This window comes from Peromyscus leucopus, chromosome 1 (genome assembly GCF_004664715.2).
Source record: "Peromyscus leucopus breed LL Stock chromosome 1, UCI_PerLeu_2.1, whole genome shotgun sequence".
NCBI classification, from domain to species: domain Eukaryota; kingdom Metazoa; phylum Chordata; class Mammalia; order Rodentia; family Cricetidae; genus Peromyscus; species Peromyscus leucopus.
Genome location: NC_051063.1, coordinates 115,179,992 through 115,203,971, shown reverse-complemented (window position 1 = coordinate 115,203,971; position 23,980 = coordinate 115,179,992). Strand labels below are relative to the sequence as shown.

General features: G+C 41.5%; 1 protein-coding gene across 1 annotated transcript in view; it reads left to right on the top strand.

Annotated features, from left to right (window-relative positions):
* Positions 1–17,478: 17,478 nt before the first annotated feature.
* Positions 17,479–23,980, top strand: part of Me3 (malic enzyme 3) — a 201,871-nt gene continuing 195,369 nt past the window's right edge. Inside the window, exons 1-2 of the mRNA XM_028894969.2 lie at positions 17,479–17,609; positions 17,962–18,165. Coding sequence (XP_028750802.1) covers positions 17,983–18,165 — 183 coding nt within the window. The 5' untranslated portion in view covers positions 17,479–17,609; positions 17,962–17,982. The remainder of the gene's footprint in view (positions 17,610–17,961; positions 18,166–23,980) is intronic.

The window sequence follows — 23,980 nt, the reverse complement described above, 5'->3', positions numbered from 1 at the left end:
AATATGCAGCAAAGGTCATCACTGGCAACTGTATCCTCCCTGCTAGTCCTTGGGTTTTCCATCAGCTGGTGTCATTTCTATGTTGATATCAGCACAAGAAAGGAGGCACAGTGCTGAGGAACACTGAGAGCATATAGACTCCACAGGTGGGTGGGATTCCTAGTTAAAAAACACGTCCCCCACCACTTCTCCTCAACTATTCTCAAGTCCATTTCTGACTATGGGTGCGTTCAAACAAGTCACTTTCTGGGGAATAATTCAAAGAGCTGGATACTGTTGTTGGTTGTTTTATACTCCTTTGACTCTTTTGACTCTTTTCTCTTTTAGAGGGCACACCACTCAGCTCCCAAATAAATCACACACAAAGGCTTATTCTTGATTATAAATGCCCAGCCTTGGCTTGGCTTGTTTGTTGCCAGCTTTTCTTAATTTGAATTATCCCATCCTACCTTTTGCCTCTGGGCTTTTCCCTTTTCTTACTTCTGTATATCTTACTTTCACTCCTGCTCCATGACTGGTTGTGTACCTGGGTGTCTGGACCCTGGCGTCCTCCTCTCCTTGTTCTCTTGCTCTTCTTTTTCTTCCAGATTTCTTTTCCTATTTATTCTCTCTGCCTGCTAGCCCCACCTATCATTTCTCCTGCCTTGCAATTGGTCATTCAGCTCTTTATTAGACCATCGGGTGTTTTAGACAGGCACAGTAACACAGCTTCACAGAGTTAAACAAATGCAATGCAAACAAAAGAAACACGCCTTAAAACAATATTCTACAATAGGATACATCTTGAAATAAAAAAGCTTGATTGAAGGCATGCAACAACTATAAGGGAGCTAGGAATAAGGTCCCGGTGCCAAACTCCTAGAGAGAAGAGAAACATATTTAAGTGGACAGCATCCTGTGCTGTTTCTTGTGAGGCATTTACCTATCTGAATCAGTGAGCTGTAGAAAAGGCCAAGAGCAAAAAGCAGAATGTAGCAGCAGATCTGTGCTTCAAGGCATATGGAGTTGACATTCAGAAGTAGAGTGCAGGTTACCAAGCTCAGGTTTGCATCCTCCAAAAATACACATGTTGAAACCCCAATCCCTGGTGTGAGCGTGTCTCAGGAGGAGTCTCTGAGCCATAAGTAGGCCATGAAAGTGGAGCCTCCTGGATGACTTTTAATAGACTGATAAGAAGTGGGAGAGGGCTTGCTCTTCAGTCTCTTTCCTCATTGTGTGAAGATAGAACATTTGTGAAGAAGAGAGCCCACACACATGATCTCAGGTTTTCTGGCTTCAGGAAAGTGAGCAAGTGTTTGCTCCTAAGCCTGACACCCCATGGTACTTTGGTTATGGCAGTCTGAGCTGAGGAAGACACCAAGACAAGAACCTTGAGGGAACAAGAAAAGTGCAGCAGAAGGAGCCCTGGAAGTGTTGGCCAAGGCGAAAGTGCTGTGGGATAATCCTCTCGTACACTGTAAAGATTTGTCACTCAAACTGGTTTAATAAAATGCTGATTGGCCAGTAGCCAGGCAGGAAGTATAGGTGGATGATGGCAAGGAGAAGGGCAGAGTCAGGAGTCACCAGCCAGACACACAGGGAGCAGGAGATGAAAGTGTCATGCTAATACAGGTACTGCCACATGGCAGAGCATAAATAAGGAATATGGGTTAACTTAACATGTAAGAGTTAGCTAGTAACAAGCCTGAGTTATTGACTGAGCATTTATAAGCAACATTAAGCCTTCAAGTCAATTATTTGGGAAGTGTCTGTGAGGTATCTGGGAATAGGTGGGTGGGAGAGAACCACTCATTTACACACAAGGAGCCCCAAGATAAAAGCAGGTGACAGGAGGCAGAGCCACTCACATGAGCTTTCCTTGAGGTCACACAACTCAACAGCCCAAACTGACAGTTCAGAGCCCCCTAAAGTGGATGGACACTAACTATTCTAGGTCTTCTGTTTGAGCTACAAGTAACTAGTGAGATGTTTTTAAGAACATAAAATAAGAAAGTTCTTTTTCTTCTAACTTCTCTTCTAGACTGTTAATTTAAAAACTGATATCTTTTCTATTTTGGTTAAAGTTCACATTAAAAGTATTTTTCCCAAACCTACTGTTTAGTCTTTATAAGCAAAAATCACCTTCTCTTGATCCTTCTACTTGTTTGCTCTAAGAGCCTTACTATGGAAAACCAGTGCCCAAAGTGAGTCTAAACTGAAAGAGGGAACCAGATGTATAGAAGGAAAAAATGTTTTTTCAAAATATGAATCCTTATGCCCGATGCTGAACCGAGATGATGAAATCTACTGCGCAGAGCTGTGGGGGAAACCTGCTGAAGGTGAAGTGTCTACTACAGTGCCAGGCACACAGTAGAGCTTCCGTGAACTTTTGCTCATGTAATTCTGTTTTTAGTGGCTGTTTCTTTGACACTAAAGATAAAAAAAATGTTCTTTCCAAACTCAGCCAAGAGGGTGTTTGAAGAGTTGGGACACTAAAAGTGACTCCAACGTTCCCACTTTAACAGTCACTACTTTACCGTTTGCAGTCCCCCTATGACGAATGCTTCTCATGACCCAGAACCTGTGAAGTTATGACAGTGTGCAGTGCAGCTGAAGTTTTGTCAGAGAATCAGGGGGTCTTAGAATAGAGCTTCCTCACTGTCCTGTGAGGCTCCCTAAGCCTTGGGGGTCTCAGAAAGTAATGCCTCAAGTTCAAAAATAGAAATCATCTTTACAGAAACTCAAAATTTATAACATCAGCTAAATAGAAGTACAAGTTTTTAATATATATGTATGTGTATGTGTATGTGTGTGTGTATGTATATATATATATATATATAGCTTCCATAATCTTCATTTATTTATTCATTTATTTATTTATTTAGATGTGTACAGGTGTTTTGCTTGCATGTGTGTCTGTGCACTACATGTGTGCCTGGTGCCCACAGAGGCCAGAAGAGGGCATCAGATCACCTAGAAGAGTTGATATACATGGTTACAAGTCACCATGTGGGTGCTGGGAATCAAGCGCTCTGGGAAAGTAACCAGAGCGTTTAATTACTTAATCACTGAGCCATCTCTCCCACCCCAAAGGCTAAGTTTCTTTAGGGTAAAAGTAATATCAACTCTGTTAACCTAGCTTAGCTTTTCCTCATCATAGCTGTGATTCTGTGTCAACATAATCAGAATCTTTTGGATAAACTGGGTGGGTAACAGTTTTACATACTCATTTGTAGCTTCAGTCTTCCAATGGAACAAATCCAGAGAACATATAACCCTGGACCTGTAGCAGAGCAGCTGGAGTCATAATATTTCCTTCATTATAATGATGTCTGAACCATGACCATGACTGCTGTGATTATGCAGTTCATGACACTAAATATAAACCACATTACTAATAGCTGCATAAAAAAATGGCCCCTAAGAAAGCACTGGTGAACAGATGAACTTTTTCTTAATAAGTGCTGTTTACTTGGGTAACTTGTTTTTTTTCAAAGCACATAATTCATAAAGGAAGAAAAATGTGGGGCCAGGAGGTTGGGGTGTCAAGATTTGAAAATTCTTTTATTTAAAGTGCAGTGTGTGTGTGTGTGTGTGTGTGTGTGTGTGTGTGTGTGTGTGTGTGTAAATGCATGCATACTGGTTCATGTATGTGTGTGAGAGAATGCAGATGTGTGTACAGTTGCACATGCATGCTTTTTGCATGTGATTGTAGAGGTCAGAGGTCTGGCTCAGGTGATTTTTGACGTGAGAGCTCTCACTGGAACCCAGGTCCTGCTGATTAGGGTGATGGACTGACCAATGAACTCTAGGGATCTGTCCATCTCTACCTCCCCATGTACCTCTGTGTTGGGATTACAGGTGCACTTTACCATGCCTGGTGTTCTACGTGGGTGCTGGGGATCAGACTCAGGCCTTCATACCTGTACAGCAAGCACTGTACTAACCGAGCCGTCTCCTCAGGCCCTGCTAACTTTAACATTAGTTTATTTTATTCATTTTTCCCAATTCTCTAAAATGTCTGATGCTGCAAAAACTACTGGGCCCTCTAAGTGTTTATATTTTAACTAACTGAACACCAGAGCAATAGTCTTCACTGCCTCTGAGCCTGCCCCCAAAGTTCCTATTAACACAGGCCCAGACAGCCAGATTGTCCAATGTACATAGAATGAAAAACTATGAACAAGAGATAACACGATGAACAGCAAAAATCAATGTTATAAAGATTACAGCAATATGCAATATGAAACCATGAATTCAAATTCATGACAAGTAATGAAAGAACAGAAGGTACTAAGGTTTAGACTTCCCTGTAACACTTGTCAGATGACTGCCTCTTTAATAATGCCCCTGCCTTGGAGGTTCCCACTAGTAACAACTCAATGTGAGCAGCGTCGTGGTGGAGCTCACACTAATTTAACTGTGTTACTAGAATATGACGGATTAGGGTAGTGGGAGTCCTGGTGTACCTTCCTTATCTGACCACAACAGGAGTTAGTCGTTAAGCAATGCATAGAATGCCTGCTATTAAAAGAATGTATTCTCACTCTTTCCACTTCAGCAATGGAGATTTAATACCATCTTGTAGTTTAGATTTCTGTGACAGTTTATCCCAAACAGCTCAATCCCTTTTCAATACAACACTGAGAATACATGCATTGGCGAGACTCCTTCTAAATTGTGTTTTTCTTATGGAAAAAGAGAGCCAGCCAGAGTTCTCCTATTAGAAGAAAACTGAATCATTAACTACTGTTAATTTAACTGGTTTATTGAAAATGCCAAACTCAACGGACTGTGATAAGGAATTCCGTTTTACCCTTTTCCATCCCTGCCTTCTGATATGGCCGGCCATGAGGAAATCAAGGCAGATCTCACGACTTCAAAGTTACTTTGAGGTAATTAAAGTTCAGTGAAGTGCAACTTAAAACTACAATCTCACAGGCATTTCAAAGATTCTTCTCCCAAACCTAGGCTTGTTCCCTTCTCTTCCCTTCATTAAATCTGATCGCCACCTGATTAGAGATGGGACGTGAGACATGGAATGCAGAGGGTTGAGTTGTTACCCAACAAAAGATGTTCTAATACCTGGAACCTGTGATTGGAAACTTCCTTGGGGGGAAAAAAAGAGTCTTTGTAAGTGTAATTGTGTTAAAGGTGCTGAGCTGAGATAATGCCAGGCAGGCTCTAAATCCAATGACATTGCAGTATAAGAGTTGGCACAGAGACACACACAGAGAAAAGGAGAGGCAAGGTGACCGGGGACTGATGGGAACGGTGTAGCCACAGGCCAAGGAGCATTTGGAGTCACTGGAAGCTCAAAGAGCAAGAGAAACAATATCTCATTGAGCTTTCAGAGGAAAAGCAGTCTGCTGACACCTTAACTTTAGTGTCCCGAATTGTTGGAGAATAAAGCTAGGATGGTGTAAGCAACCAATCTCACAGCAATGTCTTACGGTAGTCCTAGGAAATGAACACAAAGGGCCGAGAGACAAAAGGCCTTTTGATTTAGACTTTGTTTCCTGTCGTGCTCTTGGAACAATCAATGTTCATTCAGAAGTAGGTGTTCCAAAGCTGGATTTGTCGCTAGATGCAAGATCAGCGTTTTTTGTTAGGAGCCTCGTGGGATCCTGGCTTCAGAGACTAACTAGCTCCAGCATTGGGTCCATGTGACTTTCTGCTCAGACAGTTCTTAGTTCAGATGTTGAACACAACATCCTCTTAAGTCTATAATCCTCTCCAAAAACAGGATAAAGAGTACTCCGGGGGCCTTCATGGGTATTATATCCTAGAATTCTTAGCTATTTCCCTGGTATTGCTTTGAGATCTCCTGGGCACTGGTCACCTCCAAAGCATCTGACCTCTTTCCTCTCCCATTACTGACTACCCAGTCAACCTCTGCTTTTCAAACTCCCCAATTTGCAAGGCTGCTTGCAAGCTCTCTCATGAGTTGTCTCATGCTGGTCCACCTGGTGGGCCCAAGTTAGTTCACCAATAAGCATCTAGTCAGAAACCAGGACCCTTCTCTTCTGTGACAAAGGCCCTTGCTCATGCACGGTGCCTTGGCATCTTCTTTGTCTATGGACTTTTCTCAGTCACAGGCTCTCATCTTCTACTAACAGAGTGTTGAGAGTGAGCGATAGAGAACCCCTTCAGCTAAGACCATTGGAGGTCATGTCTGGTGGTTCCTTGTTTTCTGCAGGACATAGAGTACTTACTGTTCATCTTGGTTTTGATCTGTTACTAAAATTGTGAGTTAATAGGAAAAAAAAATTCATCCAATACCCTGTCATACACTGTATAGAATTTGCAAGATTTCTAAAATGCAAATATATTGTGCAACTCTCAAAGCTTTTTCTACCAATTATTATTTATTATAGATCACTTCCCATTCTGTCGGTGATCTTTTTATCTTCTTGGCTTGTTAGAACTAATGATTAGGTTTTAAAACCCCAACTCGGAGTCTATTCATTCTTATAAACCTCCTCTCTATGGTAGTTCCAGGGCTCAGTGTCTGGATTCTTTATCCATCTCATCTCTTGCTTAAAATGAGAAAATATCTATCTGAACTATGAATTGTCTTTAAAAATATAAGAGGAGAAACAAAATAAGTCTGCCATGTGTGGTTATTCTGATTTATTCATAAGAAGGGACTTCTCACAGGAGGGACTGCTCCCATTCCACCAGAACCTTGCTAGTGATGACCCACTGAGTGACCTCTGGCATCCAGAAAACTTCCCAAAGAGAAAAGGTTCTATTCTCGGCACCATCTTTCATTAATTATAAAGCCTAGATGATTCCTCAACTTTAGAATTATGTAATTTCATGTGCTCTATAATTACTGGAGGTTGTAGACATTTTCCAACTAAGCTTCAAATCTTCTGACTCATAAGGAAACTCTAATCCTCCCCTCTGTTACTAAATCTTATTAAAGAAAGTATTTTTAAAGCTGTGTGGATGTATCATGGATAGGTGTGCTACATTACACAGTGTTCCTGTACATTATAGACTGACAAAGGTCATAAATATGATGGAGGTTCTTAGACATTTATTTGGATGCCTGGGTATGTCACTGATTTACACGTGAAGCAAGTTCGTCATGAAGAGGAACTTGCAGGTAACTACAGTTGGCTGATTTTATGTCTGTTTGACTTGGTGGGTCTACAAGGCCTGAATTTCCCCCCAGGAAATCATAGTAAACAAAAAAAGAAAACTGTCTTCAGGATAGACTTTAATTAGAGGCAGGGACAGGAGTAAACAGAAGTTCCCAGTGTGCTATAAGGTTGTCCTGGAGCCCACTTCGTGTGCATTGAAGAGAGGAGAGGTAAAGCAACTGGATCCCTAGAGACGCTCTCCATTCTTCCGGAGAACTGCCTTCTTCTTGGAGCAGGTAAATCTACACCAACCATGGAAAGAAGAGTGCTAGGCATCCATCTCCACCTTCCTCTGCCCCATCAGGAGAGATCCCGCAGTTTCAAGCAGCAACAGCTGAGAAAGCAGCCAGCTTCAGGGCTTCAGAAGTTATGGTGGCCAGTGACTCAAGAGGAACAGAAACAGAGTTACAGCAATGACTGGATCTCTCTATCTCTCTGTCTCTCTGTGTCTGTCTCTATCTGTGTGTCTCTCTCTGTCTCTGACTCTCTCTGTCACACACACACACACACACACACACACACACACACACACCTCTTCGGTGCAGGAAAGGACTAGAGCAGCCAGAGGTGTGGCTCAAATCACAGAACCTGACTCTGCTAAGTAGATTACAAACCTTCTCCTCTGCCAGATGGACTCTTAGATATGCACAAATTTGGGGGTAGCTGAGGTCCTTGTATTTGAAGTTGCTGAAATGGAAGTTGATCAAGAAAAGTAAAGGCCATGTGGGAGAATGAACTTACCTGCAACACGATGTAATTGGGGCCCATGAGGTCATACAGCTCCCATTTTGGTAGAAACTGACACAGTACCTAAAAGCATATTCGTGTTTTGTCATTTAAAAACAACAAAACTCTGAGTATTCAGCCTCTGCCCCAGGTTTATACCTGCTCTGGAGATATACAAATATCTCATACAGAGCTTTTGAAATTTGAGCCCATAAAAAAACTCAGTCAAGTCCAATTTAGCCAATGTTTATTCAGTATCACATGCTCGGAACTGTTTTGTGGGAATACAGATGCAGTATGGAAATAATACTTAACATTTACCCAAGGTTTACTATGTGCAGTTATTTAATCCCCACAGCCATTGTGTGAGCTAATTACTATTAGGATCAGGCTTGCTTTATAGACAACATGGGCTTTCAGAAGGATTAAGCAAATTCCCTCAGGATCACACGCCAGTGATCTTGCCAGAACCAGGATTCAGCTCCACATGCTGTGACTCCAAAGAGAAAACTCTGAGTTACTATACAATAATATATATAATATTATTGTACTGTATAATAATGTATACAATACATTAATATTGGGCAAAAGTCTGAGATGATGGCATGAAATGGCAACCTTGGCTCACATGCTTTCTTTCATCGTGCAAATAAAAGCATTGTATAGCATGCCCTTGATGCTTAGACCTTAGAATCTGCTTTGAAACAGCAGTGTGGAGCCTGTTACAAATAAAAACAAAGATAAATAAGATCTACAGCTAATTGTGGTGCCTGAAAGCAAAGCAGCATCTCTTTAGTCCGTAGCATTTCTACAGGGCTGGCTTTGTCTCCATTTTCACCTTTGAAAGCCATTCTTCCAGATTTGAGGCCAAGCTGAAAGTGCAAAGCTAAGGGAAAGGAAATCAACCTGTCCTTAGAAGTACAGATACGTCTGATAAGAAGCCTGCGACTGGAAAACTGGTAGTCTTCGAGGGAGAACCCTGGCTCCTTAGTCAAAATCCACACTGGGTCTCACTGCCCAGTGAATGCGGCCTCTGTGTGCTGCCTGAAGGCCAGATAACATCCATCGCAATAACACCCTGCACAAGCTAAACCCAAGAGCTGTGAATCCACAAAGGAAACAAATTACATCTCCTTGGGGGAAGGCTGGGTGAATCAGGCAAAGGGATTTGAAGCTGAATACCAGCTGAGAGAGGGGTCGAGTGGCTAAACCTTGTGAGACGGGAACACAAAAACTAATTGAGGTAATAAAGAGCCGAGGAGAGCCCAAGTTCTCTAGAAACAACAGCCTGTCTTAATCTCACCAATTACACAGAGAGAAAACACGCTTTTAAAAACACTTCGAACGGAAATAACCCAAACTCTCCAGTGAACTAACTCGGGATTCCTCCGGCTTGCCCGTGAGTTTTGTCCCACGAAGAAAAGACTGTCAGCGGGGAGAACCTCTCCTTCGCCCCTCCTTTGTGGAAGTGTATGGGGACTGTTGCAAAGTCAATTAGGAAACGGGGAGAGATGCTCATTACAGCTTCACAAGTTCGGAGGCTGTGAAGGAGCCAGGGAAGCAGCCAGTGGCCAGGGTCAGCTGGTCCAGGGGATGCTGAATGGGCCAGATGGTCAAATCACACCGTGGACAAAGAGCCCTCCTCTCGCCCTACTGGGTTGCTGCTCTGACCTCCAAACAAACAAGGAGGGCACAGATTTGTTCCCCCTTATCAGCTGTGTGGCTCAGCAGCTGCCGCCATGGGTTTCTGTTTCCGAAGCCTGCCTTCGCCCAACAGTTGCCTTTTTGTCTAACTTTTGTGTGAGGGAAGAGGAGGTGGAAGGGCCGGAACATAATGGTGAGATGGCGCAGTGGCTGTCAGAGGAGGGAGCGCTTGAATAGAGTATTTCAAGAAGGGCAGAAAATAGATTCCGCCCCCCCCCCGCCCCGCCCCTTAAACAACCTCTGGGAAATCCACCGGCCTGGAAAACACACAGAAAGCACTGATCACTCGGACTAAAGACAACATTTCTTTTCAGAATCCATATCGCGGAATGGAAGTAGAGCCGTGTATGAAATGGCCTCTGCATTGTTAGGGCTTAAATGAGCCATGAAAATAAGGGCTGTCCTTGAGGCAGGGCTAGGACTCCAAGCAGGCCTGCTGAGATCTAACTGCAGAACAAAATGAGAATGCAGAGAAAGCCTGTTGAGAACGACGATGTATCATGTTCTTCTATCTGGGACCAATTATACCCGCTGTAACAATTACTTAGGAAGGCTGCAGGAGTTTATAAACAGATTCCAAAGTGTTCTTGCGATAACAAGGCAGGGAAAGCTGAGTCTGGATGGCTCTCTGTTAAAAGTGTGATTAGGTAAAAGTATATCCTTTTCTTGTTCAAGTTAGCTATTGTGGCTATGACAGTGAAATAGAACAGGGAGGAATGTAATGCACCAAAAATAAAGAACATGTTTTCTTCTGCTCCCAAACCGCTTAATTGTTCTTTGTTGTGTTTCAGACTGTCCAACAGCTGTTTCTTCTCATTTAATAAACAGAAAGCCTGAAGTCAAGAAACCGAGTCACGGTGAGCAGTGAGGGATAGCCGAGAAGTGGGAGACGGCTAAGAAGAGAGGGAGAATCGTTTCCCTGGAAACGCTTTGCACAATGGAGATCAGAGGGAAGGAAGGAGAGGCTCCTTGCTCTCTCTCTGACTGGTGGTTGGTTACACAGCCGTGTGGGAGGGCTCGTGTAGGATAGAGGGCTGATAGAGAAGGCGATGGCGAGGTGACTGGCTACCAGACCACGACTGTCTGTCTGGGGTTCACCACACATCAGGGCTGGTGGAGCGCTTCACAGACCTAAGTCTTTGGTGTCCTAGAACCGCTATGGCATCTGGAGTCCAGATTTAAATCCCAGCCCACTCAGGCAAAGCAGCTCCTCTGGTTTGTGTCCTGGTTTGAAAACTGAGGGTAACACCAGTTTCCAGGTCACGTTAGGCTGGACTAAGTTGGGCAAACAGAACCAAACAATGATTTCGATATAAAGAACGGTTTTCACTGGTGCTAGGGGACTGAATGAGAAGGTGGGGAGTGCTGGGGCAGCCACTGGAAGTTTCTGGAATATTAACCAGGTAAAGATGTGTCACATTGGTTTATGCTGCAGAATATTACTTTAACTGTGTAAAGGTGTCTTACTTTTGTTTATGCTGCATTTGTTTACTGATGTAAAGATGGGTTGCCTCTGTTTCATCTTGCCTGCCTAAGGCACCTGATGGATCTAATAAAGAGCTGAATGACCAAAGAAAGGATAGGTGGGGCTAGCAGAGAGAATAAATAGGAGGAGAACTCTAAGCTCAGGAAGAAAAGAAAGGAGAGAATCAGCAAGATGCCTGAGCCAGAAGCCAAGGAGCCTCCAGCCAGTAGACACAGAGTAAGATACACAGAAAGAAGGTTTAAAAAAAGCACAAAGGCAAAAGGTAGATGAAGAGACACAGGTGAATTTAAGTTTAAAGAGCTAGCCAGAAAAGAGATAAGCTAAGGCTAGGCATTCAAAACTAATAATAAGTCTCTGTGTCATGATTTGGGCGCTGGTTGGTGACCTGAAAGAGAAAGCCTGGTACAAGAAACCACAGGAGGAAGCTTAAGGTGAGGAATAAAAGTTGCTGCTGGAACTGCCAAAGGCTGGACTTGAGGAGCCAGAGGCCAGCTGTCAGGTGTGCAGGCGCTTGGTGAGGCTGTATTTGGTAAGGAAGGAGGCTGCACTCTGGGATCAATGACTGATGCCAGTCAATGGACTATGGCTGAGCTCTTGAACTGAAAGGGACCAGTCAAAACAGAGTAAAGTCTGTCCTCTCCAGCCTTCAGTCTCCCCCATTGCCCCCACTGACAGGAATTACTGGGCAACCTGCTGCCAAAGAAGCAGTTTGTAAGACGCATGCTCCAGCCATAAGTCAGAACGACAGCTCTGTAAAGGAGTAATTACAAAACTACTGTAAGAGTAAATGAGCTACTACAGGGGCTCTTTGACTTACAGTTAATTGGCCTACCACCCCTAAGTCCATTTTGAGTGAGAAATATTATTAGTTGAAAATACACTCACTCTACCATTTGAAAGAAAATGGCCCCCATAGACAGTGGCACTCTTAGGAGGTGTGGCTTTGTTGGGATAGATGAGGCCTTGTTGAACAAAGTGTGTCACTGTAGAGGTGGGATTTGAGGTCTCCTATCCTCAAGCTACAATCAACAACACAGTTCACTTCCTGTTGCCTGCAGATCCAGATGTTGAACTCTCAGCTCCTTCTTCAGCACAATGTCTGCCTGTGTGCCGCCTTGTCTGGCCATGATGATAATAGACTAAACCTCTGAAAATGTAAACCACCCCAATTAAAAGTTTTTCCTTTATAAGAGTTGCTGTGGTCATGGTGTCTCTTCACAGCAATGGAAACCCTAACTAAGACAATACCCAACCTCCCAAATATCAGAGCTTAGCAGCCAGTGCATTGCCAAACACCTGTCATTTATTCTCATGGTTGAGCAATTGGGAACCACAATTTACCGCTGCTAGCCAGCATGAGGAGACTGAATCTGGACAGCCTGGGAAATGATCAAAATTAGAAGCATGGGTTCCATGGACTTACCTTACAGTTTCCAAATCTCAAGTCTCCACTTGAGTGTTTAGAACTGTGCTTGGCATCATGTCAGTGCATTACAAGTGCTTTGAGTAAGCAAATAAATCCACAAAAAAATGCTAGAAATAACAGTAGGATCTCAGTTTTAACGTGATGATGGTGAGGTTGTATAAGGTCACTTAAAATGCTCAAGGTCACATGAACTATTCACTAGTAGAATCCAGACCATTGGAATCTACAGTTGTTTGCCTTCATGAGGTCCCCAGAGGCTCAGAGAAGACAGGCATATAAATAAACCACATGCAAGAGAGACTGGTTTTCATGATGTAGTAGATACACGTGGAGGCATTGGGGGAACATGAAGGAGGATGATGAGCTTACTGACTGTGAGAGACTGGCTGGTGACGACGGTATTTAAACAGAAGTGATGGCGGAGAAAGGCCTTGCCTGACAGATGTCGAAATTCAACAAACCAAGTATATTCTCTGTGCCAGCCAGGCACCGACCCAGATACTAAAGGTACAAAGATTTGTAAATGGTTGTTGGAATCTTTTTTAAGTAATATTTTTTTATCCATCCTTTGAAAGGTTCATACAATATATTTGATCATATTCGTCCCCCTCCCATCTCCTCCCCCTCTTTTCTATCCACCCAACATCATGTTTTCACCTCTGTTTCAAAACAAAACAACCCCCATGGAATCCTGTCTGTGTTGGCCAACTACTCCTGGACATGGGACCTGCCCTGGAGTGTGACCCATATACCAAATATCGCTCCACTGAAGAAAACTTTCTTTCCTTCACCCAGCTGCAATCAAATGCCAATAGCTCCTTGCTGAGGGGTAGGATTTTATGCCCACCTACCCTCCTCCCTGCTGGGATTTTGTCTGGCTTTTACTTATGCAGGTCCTATGCATGCTGACACCGTCTTTGTGAGTTTGTATGTTCATCCGCCCTGGTGAGTCTGGAAAACACTGCTTCCTTGAAGGTATCTACCACCTCTGGCTGTTAAAATCTTCCCACCTCATCTTCCACATAGATCCCTGAGCCTTGATAAGAGGGGTGTGATAGACATCCCCTTTAAGACTGAGGACTCATAAGTGTCTTATTCTCTGTATATTGGTCAATTGTGGGTCTCTGTGTTAGTTGCCGCCTATTGCAAGAAGCAGCACCTCTGGTGAAGGTTGAGTAATATACTCACTGATCTGTGGGTATAGCAAGCAATATGTCATCAGGAGTCATTTTATTACAATGTTCCTTTAGCAGAATAATATAAGAAGGTTTCCTTCTAGGGCCCATGATCTAGCTAGTCTCTGGTTCTTAGCCTCATTGATAGGATCTGATATAGGACCCATCTCATGGAGCAGGCTTTAATTACATCAAAGAGTAATTGACCACTCCCATAACATGTATACCACTATTGTACCAGGGGAGATAACTTACCAGGTAGATCATCATTATATCTCGCAGAGTTAATAGCTGGGTGAGATTGATGATTACTTTTCTCCTTCCATAGCATGTACAGCACCTTCCAAAACTGTGAAGAAGCTTCCAGTTGAGTGCCACCTAGTTTTCTTGATGTTCTATGACATAAGCACATGGTATCTTCAGCAATGAGGACTTACTGCCAAGTAATGTTTTGGGGGTCTTTGAGGCGCGAAGGGTCACCAACTCAGAAAGAGGTAACTCATTCCTGGCACTAAGGTTTTATTTGGTAATGTATGGTTTCTAGCTGGAGTAGTCTCCCCCATTGTAGGGTGGTGGTTTCATTCTTTAAGGAAGTCACAATTCAGTAAGGTAGCACATAAATACTCAAATCTCTATGCTTGTGCTAGAAAAGCAAAGGTATTAAGTGAATTTAGAATAAAACCTTTGGTAAAGTGAGATTCCTACCCTGTCACCTCAGGGAGCAACATTACAAAGGCAGCAGAAGTCAGTAGGTGGGATGTGATAGGGGAGGAGTGAGGCAGATGATGGAGAGTCACTAGTTTTATCTAATGCTAGAACAGACTACCATACTGGCTGGTTAAGGATGTTAGGTGTGGGAGTCTGCCGGAGACCAGCTCGCCGACCTGCTCCCACCTTTTGAAGGGTCCTTGGGTGGAGGAGAGAGGAATGAAGAAATATTGGGTAGAAAGATAGAAAGATGATAAGAAAGACAGTGACACAGGATAGCTGCAGGAGGGCCCTGGGTCAATACCCAGCTGTGCCCAGAGCTTTATTCAAAGGGGCTTTTTATAATGTGCCACAGGAAAAGGCAAAAGACCTCCCCCTTGCAAGATCAAAGGACAAAGTACAGCCAAGTGCAGACCCTTCCAAACACCTGGTAAACATGCCTGTGGCCGAATCATCTCCTTATGCAGCCCTGCTGGGTAAAGCAAGCCCAGATTCTCTGACCTTGAGTAAGGTCTCACTAGGAAGCCTCTGTGGGTCTCCACAGTTAGGGTTTTTTGCTGTTGTTTTGTTCTTTTTTTTTTTTTAATGGAATTGGAAAAGTTCTAGAATGTTCCCTTGCTTCTAAACTTTGTCTCTGAAATCTTGTGTTCATCTTGAAAGGTAAGGAGGTTACTATAAAGCTGAGCAAGAACCCACAGAGCAGTTATAGATGCCAGTTTCCGAGCCTACCCTGTATGCCAAGCTCCTCATCACAAAATGAGTATTATATCTAGACTGTACTTTGTAGTACAGTCAGCCCCTAAAAACAATTCTTAGTTTCTTCCTTATAGTAATAGACTCCCCGGATGAGCCTCAGTAAAGCATATATGCTTTTATGGCAGACAACAGTTTCCAGACTTCCTTGGAAATCAATGTGATTATGTGATGTACTTCGCCCCCTTCAAAAAAAAAAAAAACAAAAACAAAAAACAAAACTGAGCAGATGCCAACTGACTGCTCATGCATCCCATTCCCCTTGGGGAGAACCACTCTTTCCCATTCCTCTCTGCCTTTTCACAGGGAAGAAATGGGATACTGAAGTGGGGTTAGCGCTCCTGTGGAGCACACCAAATCACCTTGGGAGGACTGCAACAGCAGGATCTGTGTCCTGAAGAAAACAGGGCCTGAGAACTCACCTTCTCTCGCCATTGGCCCATTACTGTAACCAATACGATAACATTGTTAGCGCTGTGACTGGGCTGAGGGTATCAGCCACCGGTTAGGAAACATGAAAGACTTCCAAGCAAACTTTATAAGCTTCGGTGAATTGATAGTGTAAAAAATTACACATACTTGTTTGAACCCTTCCGTTATTTGCATCTTTGTTTCTAGCTGGCTTTCAAAAGACTGGGCTTACACCCAAGCAAGGGTGTAAAAGATCATTGTGTTGAGCAAGGGCATACTCACTGAACAGCTTCTAGTGATTTGCTCTTTAGTCACTACTGAAGAAGGGAACACGCATATGAAATCTCTGTCCTTAAGATGTTTGATGGTGATATATGCAAATATAAAAACATTAAAAGAGGTTGGTGTTCTTGGTTACAGACTGTAAAAGCTCTAACTCAAATTTGCTTTATTAATTAAAATGCCACTGATAGGCTTGTGGAAACATCCAGCCTAAGAATAATCCTAACCAGGCATTTAACCTCTACTGGCTGAGACTCTGTGGATGGGACCTGAAAAATCTGTACTGTTGACCCTGCTTCTGTCCTTTCAACAAGGAATCCTGATGTCGCTCTAAGAAGCACTGGTTAATATAGATCTTTCCAACTGCGAACTGGAAATTGGAGCAGAGAGGAGATGGACTTCAAGAGAAGGCCATCATTCTTGAGGAGACGGAATCCTGAGTCCAGGCAGGAGGACTCTGACAGCTCCACCATGCCTGCTTTGCACTTGGGACATGAGAATGGGATGAGGTTGGAAGATGAGTCTGAGAGAAGCACACCTGTCTGGCTGGCAGCCATTCTGAGAGTTGGTAGCCCTGATGAACAGAGCGGTCCCTCACCTTCATTCACCAAACAACTATTTTTTATTGTACAGAGACATGCCAGGCCCTGAGGACAAGTGGTTACAGGCAAAGACCCTAGCCTAGTGAAGCCTGTCTTTAAAGGGTGGGAAGCAGACACTAAGCTGCCAGAACGATGAGCTCATAACTGACTTGTTAATTTATATGTAGGGGGAAACCCTTTTCTTATGCCTCTCCTGGTGATGGCCAACACTGACTGGAATAGCTAGGGTGATGGCCTCCAGGTGGACACATCAGGGGGCAGCCTGAGGGGTGAGATTGCAAGTTGTTTGGAAGGTTGGAGGATGGCATCCCATGCCAAAGCAACAGCAGGTGCAAAGGCCCTCAGGTGGAGGCTGGGGACTGAGTAAGGCGGAGAAAGCAAGCAAGAGAGAGGAGACCTCAAGGGCAACACAAGGTGAAGGAGGATGAACATGAGAAGTTGGCAGGAGCCAGGCTGTGGTTAACCGAAAGGCCTCCCAAGGACTTGGATGCTATCCCACACAGAGTAAATAGTTCCTGTAGAAAAAGGCTTTTGACTACTGGGAGGAGGATGTACACGTTTAAATTCAAGGATAGGAGGGCATCAAGGTGCGGGTGTGACCCTAACATCTATGGCCAGCGGCATGGGGTTCCTAAGAGCCCACTTAGGAACTGCTGAGGGACTTTGCACAAAGCTGGAAGTGGTCTGCACATACACACATGCTCTCAACTGCCGAAAGAAGTGCTTCCCAGGTCTGAGAAAATGGGTGTAAAGTTGTACTTTATATTATTTAGAGGAATTTATTGAAAAATCACAGCCACGTGAGGCTTATGATTGTTATACTGGACAGCATCCTTGCTCAGGACCAGCTCTAAAGGTGGAAGCAGAAGAGGGAATGCTGATCCTTAAGCGCTCACCCCTCAGTGCAACTCAGTTCTCTCTGGGTGGAGAGGGCCAGGGTGAAAAAGTACAAAAGCCTGAGGTGGGAGGAAACTGAGCTTCATCTTGTCTTGTTATGAAGAGCCCCACGTGCATCCTCAAGGGAAGTCTGGTGCCACGAGGGAAGGTTTGGGGACTGCTTTTCCTGAACGCACCAGTCCCCAGTCCTGCAAGCTCATGCTGCCTGTGTGGTGCAGCCTTTGACGGGAGAGTGACAGGGGACAGTAGCGCCTGGCCCCACCTACCTGCAGTGGGACCGAGTAGGCTTTAGCTTCTCAAGCTAGACAGGTGAGCAGAGGAAGCGGGGACCAAGGCTAACCACAGGGATTGAGAGTGCAGGGACCTCTCAGGGCGCAGTCACCCATTCTCCAGTATGGGGGAGGGGATGGCACGGGCTGTCATCCACACGCACACGGGATCTGCTTTCTGAGCTTGCTTTCGCTTTGCTGCGTGCCGGGTGAGGCTTGGAGCATCTGCAACCTAGTGCAGAGCAGGTGGCCTCGGAGGAGGGGCCCAGGCTGGCGTCTTGAACCCATCCGGAGCCCCCAGCCTCTCCAAGTCCTGACTCAGGCCCCACGCTCTGCTGGCGCTCAGGACCTGGCTTGGCTAGAGGGCAACCCTGACCTTGGTCTCTCCCTAGTTCCAGATCTGCGCCAGGACCATGGGCGCCGCGCTGGTTACTGGCCCGCGGCTGGCCTCCCTGCCACGCATGGCCTGCGGCACCCTCCGGTGCCAAGCACCCTCCGTTCTTGCCCAGGGCTGCCACTCCAAGTCGGGTCCGCCTCGCCCAGTGCCCCTGAAGAAGCGTGGATACGATGTCACCAGGAACCCTCATCTCAACAAGGTAATGGTCCGGGTTTAGAAGGGTAGGACGTTGGATCCTGTGGCTGGAGGGACGGACGCCCCGCCCCCTGGGCCTGGGAAGAAGCCTCTGGCGTCCTTCCAAGGCCCTTCTGGTTTTGCCTAGCGGAGATTGCTCTGTTTGTTTTGGTCTTTTCGTCCCCTTCTCTCTCCCTTTTGACACGGAGAGAGGTGACAGGTTATGCGGACTTTAATTTCTTCAGCAAACCAGTACAGACCCAGTGAAGGTTTGCGATGATTCCTCTGACCTAGATTGAGTCAGATTTCCAGCTGATTTTTGAGGACAGTTCCTTTGACCTCCAGGAATTAAAGTTTCTGTATCTGTTAGAGATTTCTTAGGAATATTGCAAGGTTTAAAAGGAAAATGGAGGCAGAGTTCTTAGCACAGACTCGGGCACCAGTGAGATAAATACTCGGGCACCAGTGAGATAAATATCAGCCAGAGTTATGATGATTGTTTGGGGAACATGAATCTGGAAGACAGGTCTAGAATTATAAACTTTTAGCACTGGAGGGAATGTCAGAGATCGGAGTTCAAACCGGTCCTGGAACAGGATTTTATCTTTATGATTTTCTCTTGTTTTTATAGACGTACGGATTTTATGTTACTAACATAATAAATTAAATGGTTCTTTAGCCCATATCGGATGTATTATCCTTCCTTAATATATTCAGCATATTGTTCTCTATGTTGCAACTTTCAGTTCATTACTATCTCTCTGTGTTTTATTTTTTTCTCTTTTTATAGAACATTTATATACTCTCTCTTCTCACCTCACACCTCTTGCATCTAATCGTCTATAATTAAGACATATTTTTTTATATTCTTCTTCTATAAATTTATCTAATTTTTTCTTTTATTTTTTTTTTTTTTCACCTTTTTTTTTAATACATATTTTAGCCCATGATAATGTCTTCAATCTCTCTGTGTCTCAGATTGTTATTTTTGATGATAGATTCCGCAAGTGGCGAAAAGCTCATACTTAAGACCTAATAGCCTAGTCTCTCATCATCTTCTTTTTACAACCTACATAACTCTCTCTTACTTATAATCTTTAGTGAGGTCTTCTTTTATTTTTTTCAGCTCTAATTTATGATCCATATATAATTTTTTTTATTCAATACATATAATTTTTATATTCTTTCATTATAAATTATATATTTTTTTTTTTTTATTGATTTTCAGAAATTACACCATTCCATATAAAACTCTCCTCCATTTTGGTATAATACTTGTGATAATCTTTCTTCATTAATATCATATTTTGATTTTATAGTTTAAATTTAATACTTTATTAGTATTAGGCTTGTTCGTTTATCCAATCTCTATTAGTCCTTGAATTCTACCTATTCAATATACAAACAATATTCTTTTAATTAATATCTTCTCATTGTAGAAGTAATCTTCCATAAAATAAAAAAATAAAATTATGTTTTATAGCTTCTTTGTTATTTTGAGAAGTATTATGTCGATATTTTTCCAATTAGATCTAATCCTTGTTATTATACATGTTGTATAAACTCTCTTTTTGTAATTCTATTATCAGGATGATGTGAAGCCTTTAGTTTATGCTCTTTTATATTATTGGATTGTTCTAGCTCTTTCTCAAATACTCATTAATTACTAGAATATAAGTGATAAACGTTCTCTTTTTTTGCTTTCCTAGTCTATAGGTTCCCTCCGTCACTATCTGTACCTCACTTTCAAACATATGCTCTCTCTCCTCTCAATAAATCGATCTTTATAACATATATTGTGTCTCTGTACTCTCTTCTTTTCCTCTCTAAGCTATTTTAATGGTCATTTTTACTATCTCAGTTTTATGAGTTTTAGACTTTTGGTTAGTACTTTAAATTGAAGTGGTTTGTTTTCTCTTAGTCTCTCAATACTTTACTATTAAGTTTCCTTTTTTTTATTCAGAAAAATTAATCCAAGTTGTTAATAGTGGCTTGCAAATGGTGAGTAATATCTTGATTGGTGATGATGTCTATGTTTTTGGATCAATGGTTGGTTTTTCTTTATTTATAAATACTTTTTTTTTTCTGGGGATCTTTATTTTATAATTACTATTAATAATGGTTAATAATTAATCTCAATTTGATTTCATTCGTTTTTTTCTCTCTATACTTTCTTGGCTTTTACTCTCAAATGTTCATCCTCTATACTTAGTCTCATGTTCTCTTGTTTGTTTGATTTCTTCTGAGTTTAAAGCTCAACTCTTCTTCTCACTCCTAGACTCTGCTTTATGGATTTTTCTCTTCCATTTCTATCCTTAATTGTCATTTTCTTCTAATCACTCTAATTTCTACTCTTACCTAGCTGACTTTATAAGTCCTAAGTTTGTGTTATCTTTCTTTATGTTTCTAACATCAAAATTCTTTTGTCATTTTATTAAATTTTTCTAGCCTCCATTTCTCATATAGTGAATATTTATTAGGTTTTATGGTTTAGGTTCACTCTCTACACATACAATTTTCCTTATTCTCTATAGTATTTTATGTTAAAATTATCACTATTTCCTCTCCTCAATAATAACTTCTTGTTATTTTATATTCTAGTATAGTATTTGTAACGTACACGCTTCGACTCTCTAAGTGTGAGCATTATCATATATTCTATATTATTACTACAGCCTCGGTTAGTGTTAGAAAAATTGCTCTAGATGTTCCAACACCTTAGAAGGTAATTAAATTCATTTGCTTCAACACTCAGCATCATAATTGTATTCTAAAACTATCTACTATTGAGTAGTAAGTATTACTTAATTGTTTTATTCAATTGTATTTCTTGTCTCTCTGTTTTCTTTTTATCTTGTGCTCATTCACATCCCTAAATATCTCATTTCTTCGTTACAATCTCTTTTTATCGTGTGTATTAGTTCTTTCTGTATGTGATACTCTTGCTTCTCTCATAATATTTTTAACTTAGTTAGTCTCATCTTTTTTTTAACTAGATTTGAAACTCTACAAGAATGTCGCTATATTTGTTTTTATTTCTAATATTTATTCTATTTGCTCTGTTGTTTTTTCTTATTCTTGTCCCATATATGTTATGATTTATATTAATCAAATAGATACATAAATACCATTCTCTTTATTTTTGTTGAAGCTTTAATGCTTTTTTTGTCTACTGGTGATTGAAATTGATGTGTGGCTTTAGTTTGATATTATATATACTAGCTTCAGTGGCCATCTTTTCTTGACTCTTCTCTCTTCTTTCTTGCTCATTTTATGATATGATATGTCATAGTTCTTTATTTCTCTCAATATTGATCTTTCTTTCTAAACAATAATGCTTCACTCTCTTTCTTCTCCTTTCGGGTTGTATCTCTTATGCATTTTTGTGTGTTTCATCAAGATAATATTAATCTTTTTTTTCTATTGTATTTCTTCTCTCTAGTCCTATTCATATGGGACATTATGTTTCTTTTTTTATTTTTGAGTTTTTTCACTTATATCTACAAGTATAGCACACTGTCTATATAAAAGTAGTACTACTGTTTTATGTTTATCTTCTGCTGTGGTTGTTGGTGATCATAACTATGTCTTTTATACCAACTTTTAACTTCTTTTTTACCACTTTCCTTTTTTTTTTTTTTTTTTTTTTTATTTTTTTTTCTTTCTTTCTTTTACAAGACTATATCAATTATATAACATGTGGCTTATGCTTGATATCCAATGTCTCTCTTCTTCTTAATCAAAGGTTTTTTTTGTGTGTTGTGTTCTTGTTAAGCTGAGTTCTGTCTCCGTTTGTGAGTGTTCTTACGGTGTCACTTAATTTCTTTCCCTTCTTTATTATATCTTATGTGTCTTTCTCCTATTTTGTCTGGTGCCTTCTTTATTGACTGTAAACAAAAGCTTACTCTTTTCTTGTATCTCAAGTCTTCATATTTGTCTCGCACTTGTTGTCTCTTCTTATATTTATAATGTCACACTCAATACAAATTTGTGCTATGTAGATAGTGCCTTGGGATCTTCTCGCGATTTCAGCTCTTTAAGCATCTTTCTTTGGTTATAGATCTCTCTCATCTATCATCGTTTCTGTTTTTGTTTGTTGTTTCTCTATTTTTTCTTTTGGCAGGTCTCTCAGTGTTAATATGGATCATCCATTATTGAACGTCTGATACTATAATAGTTAGTTGAGGTTAAGAATAAGTGTGATGTTTGTGATTTGATTGAAATAAGCAGTGGTATCTCACTTCTTTTCCTATAACTACAAAAACTCTTGTCTTGGAACTATTTGTGTGGTTTTTTTTGTACACTTCTCTGTTTTATCAATTTAGAAGCTCTATCCTCACTTACATCTTCTGTTTTTTTCCTGTCGCGCCTGTACACTAAGTCCTGTGTTTACTTAAACACCACAAAACAAAATAACATACCTACTCTATTCTTGCTATGCTGTTGGCTCTCTGTTAAGATATACTCCTTTTTTGTGTTTTTTTTAGCCATAAGAACCTATACTAATGCCTTTTATCTCTCATCCTCTCTCTTCTATATTCCTTTAATATGTTTAAGTTCTCTCTTTGTCTTTTTTGGTTCTTTGTCTCTTTCTCTTTTTTCGTCTTTTATTTTCCTTTGACCATATTTTCTCTCTCTCCTTCTGCTCCCACCTAACTTCTTTACTTTTCTTCCTCATGACAGAATAATATATCTTTTCACACTTTTTTTTTCTTTTTTTTTTTCATTCTTTTAAACCTCTTCTAAGTCTCATCTAAATTTATAAATTCGTTTTGTCCTGACCATAGTCCTTTTTCCTAATTTTATGACCATTACAGATCATATTGTAATCACAAGGGTCTTCTTGAGTGACAGTATTTACTGATTTTAATATACCTGTCATTATATGATAATAGTTATTTTTTCTGTACTTGATATTTGAACATCGTAATCCATATTTTCTTTAATCATTTCTTTTTTTTCTGGATAACAATATATCATGCTATCCTTCGATCTCTTATCTTGAAGTCCTCTCGGCATTGGTCCACTCACTTGTGTTAATCCTCACTTCACTGTATACTCAGTAATAACAGGGGATATTGCATTTTTACCCTTCCTTTGGTAAGGCGCATATTGTAATTTTTGCCCAGCTCCAGCCGAAGGTAGTGCTGTAAAAGATCAACAACACAGCTTCATGGCGAACTCGGTTGACTAAGTGACAGAATACTTTCTTTCTCATTGACACTTAGGGATGCCTCTGTTTAATGAGCCCTTATCGTCGTGGAGAGCGGCCCAAGGGACTGAAATTAGCCTAACAACATAATGAACTGTATAACCGCCCCATGACGCTAGAGTAGTCCCCATAAGTATCTTTTATCAAGACCCTTCTTTGCCACATATAAAGCCACAGATCTCTGGTCTGTCTATTGCTATACAGTGCGTTCCAATCCGAACACTCATCGCACATCGTATTTAGATCCTACCACCCAGCGAGGTGGATTTGTTTTTCTAAATTATCCAGGTAACTTGACCACTTTCAGTCATCTTGCATTTGCTCTTCTTGCTCAAGTCTTGTGAGTTCTCCATTAAATTGTGCGGTATGTTGTGTTCGTTTTAAATGTTCATTTTTATTTGATCTCTAGTGACACTGATAAATAAGTATATAGAGAAAAATTACGTTGTGAACTAAAAATACCTGTGTAGTCCTTTATGTCTTCTTAATAATAGCAAATTCTCTCCTGGTACCTTGAATATGACTGACTCACTATTAAGCTGCCATTGTTACAGTAAGGCAATACCCTTTCAGAACTCTCAAGCCGATAACAAAGGTGTTTTCCTGGCCTAGTATACATTGGCTACTA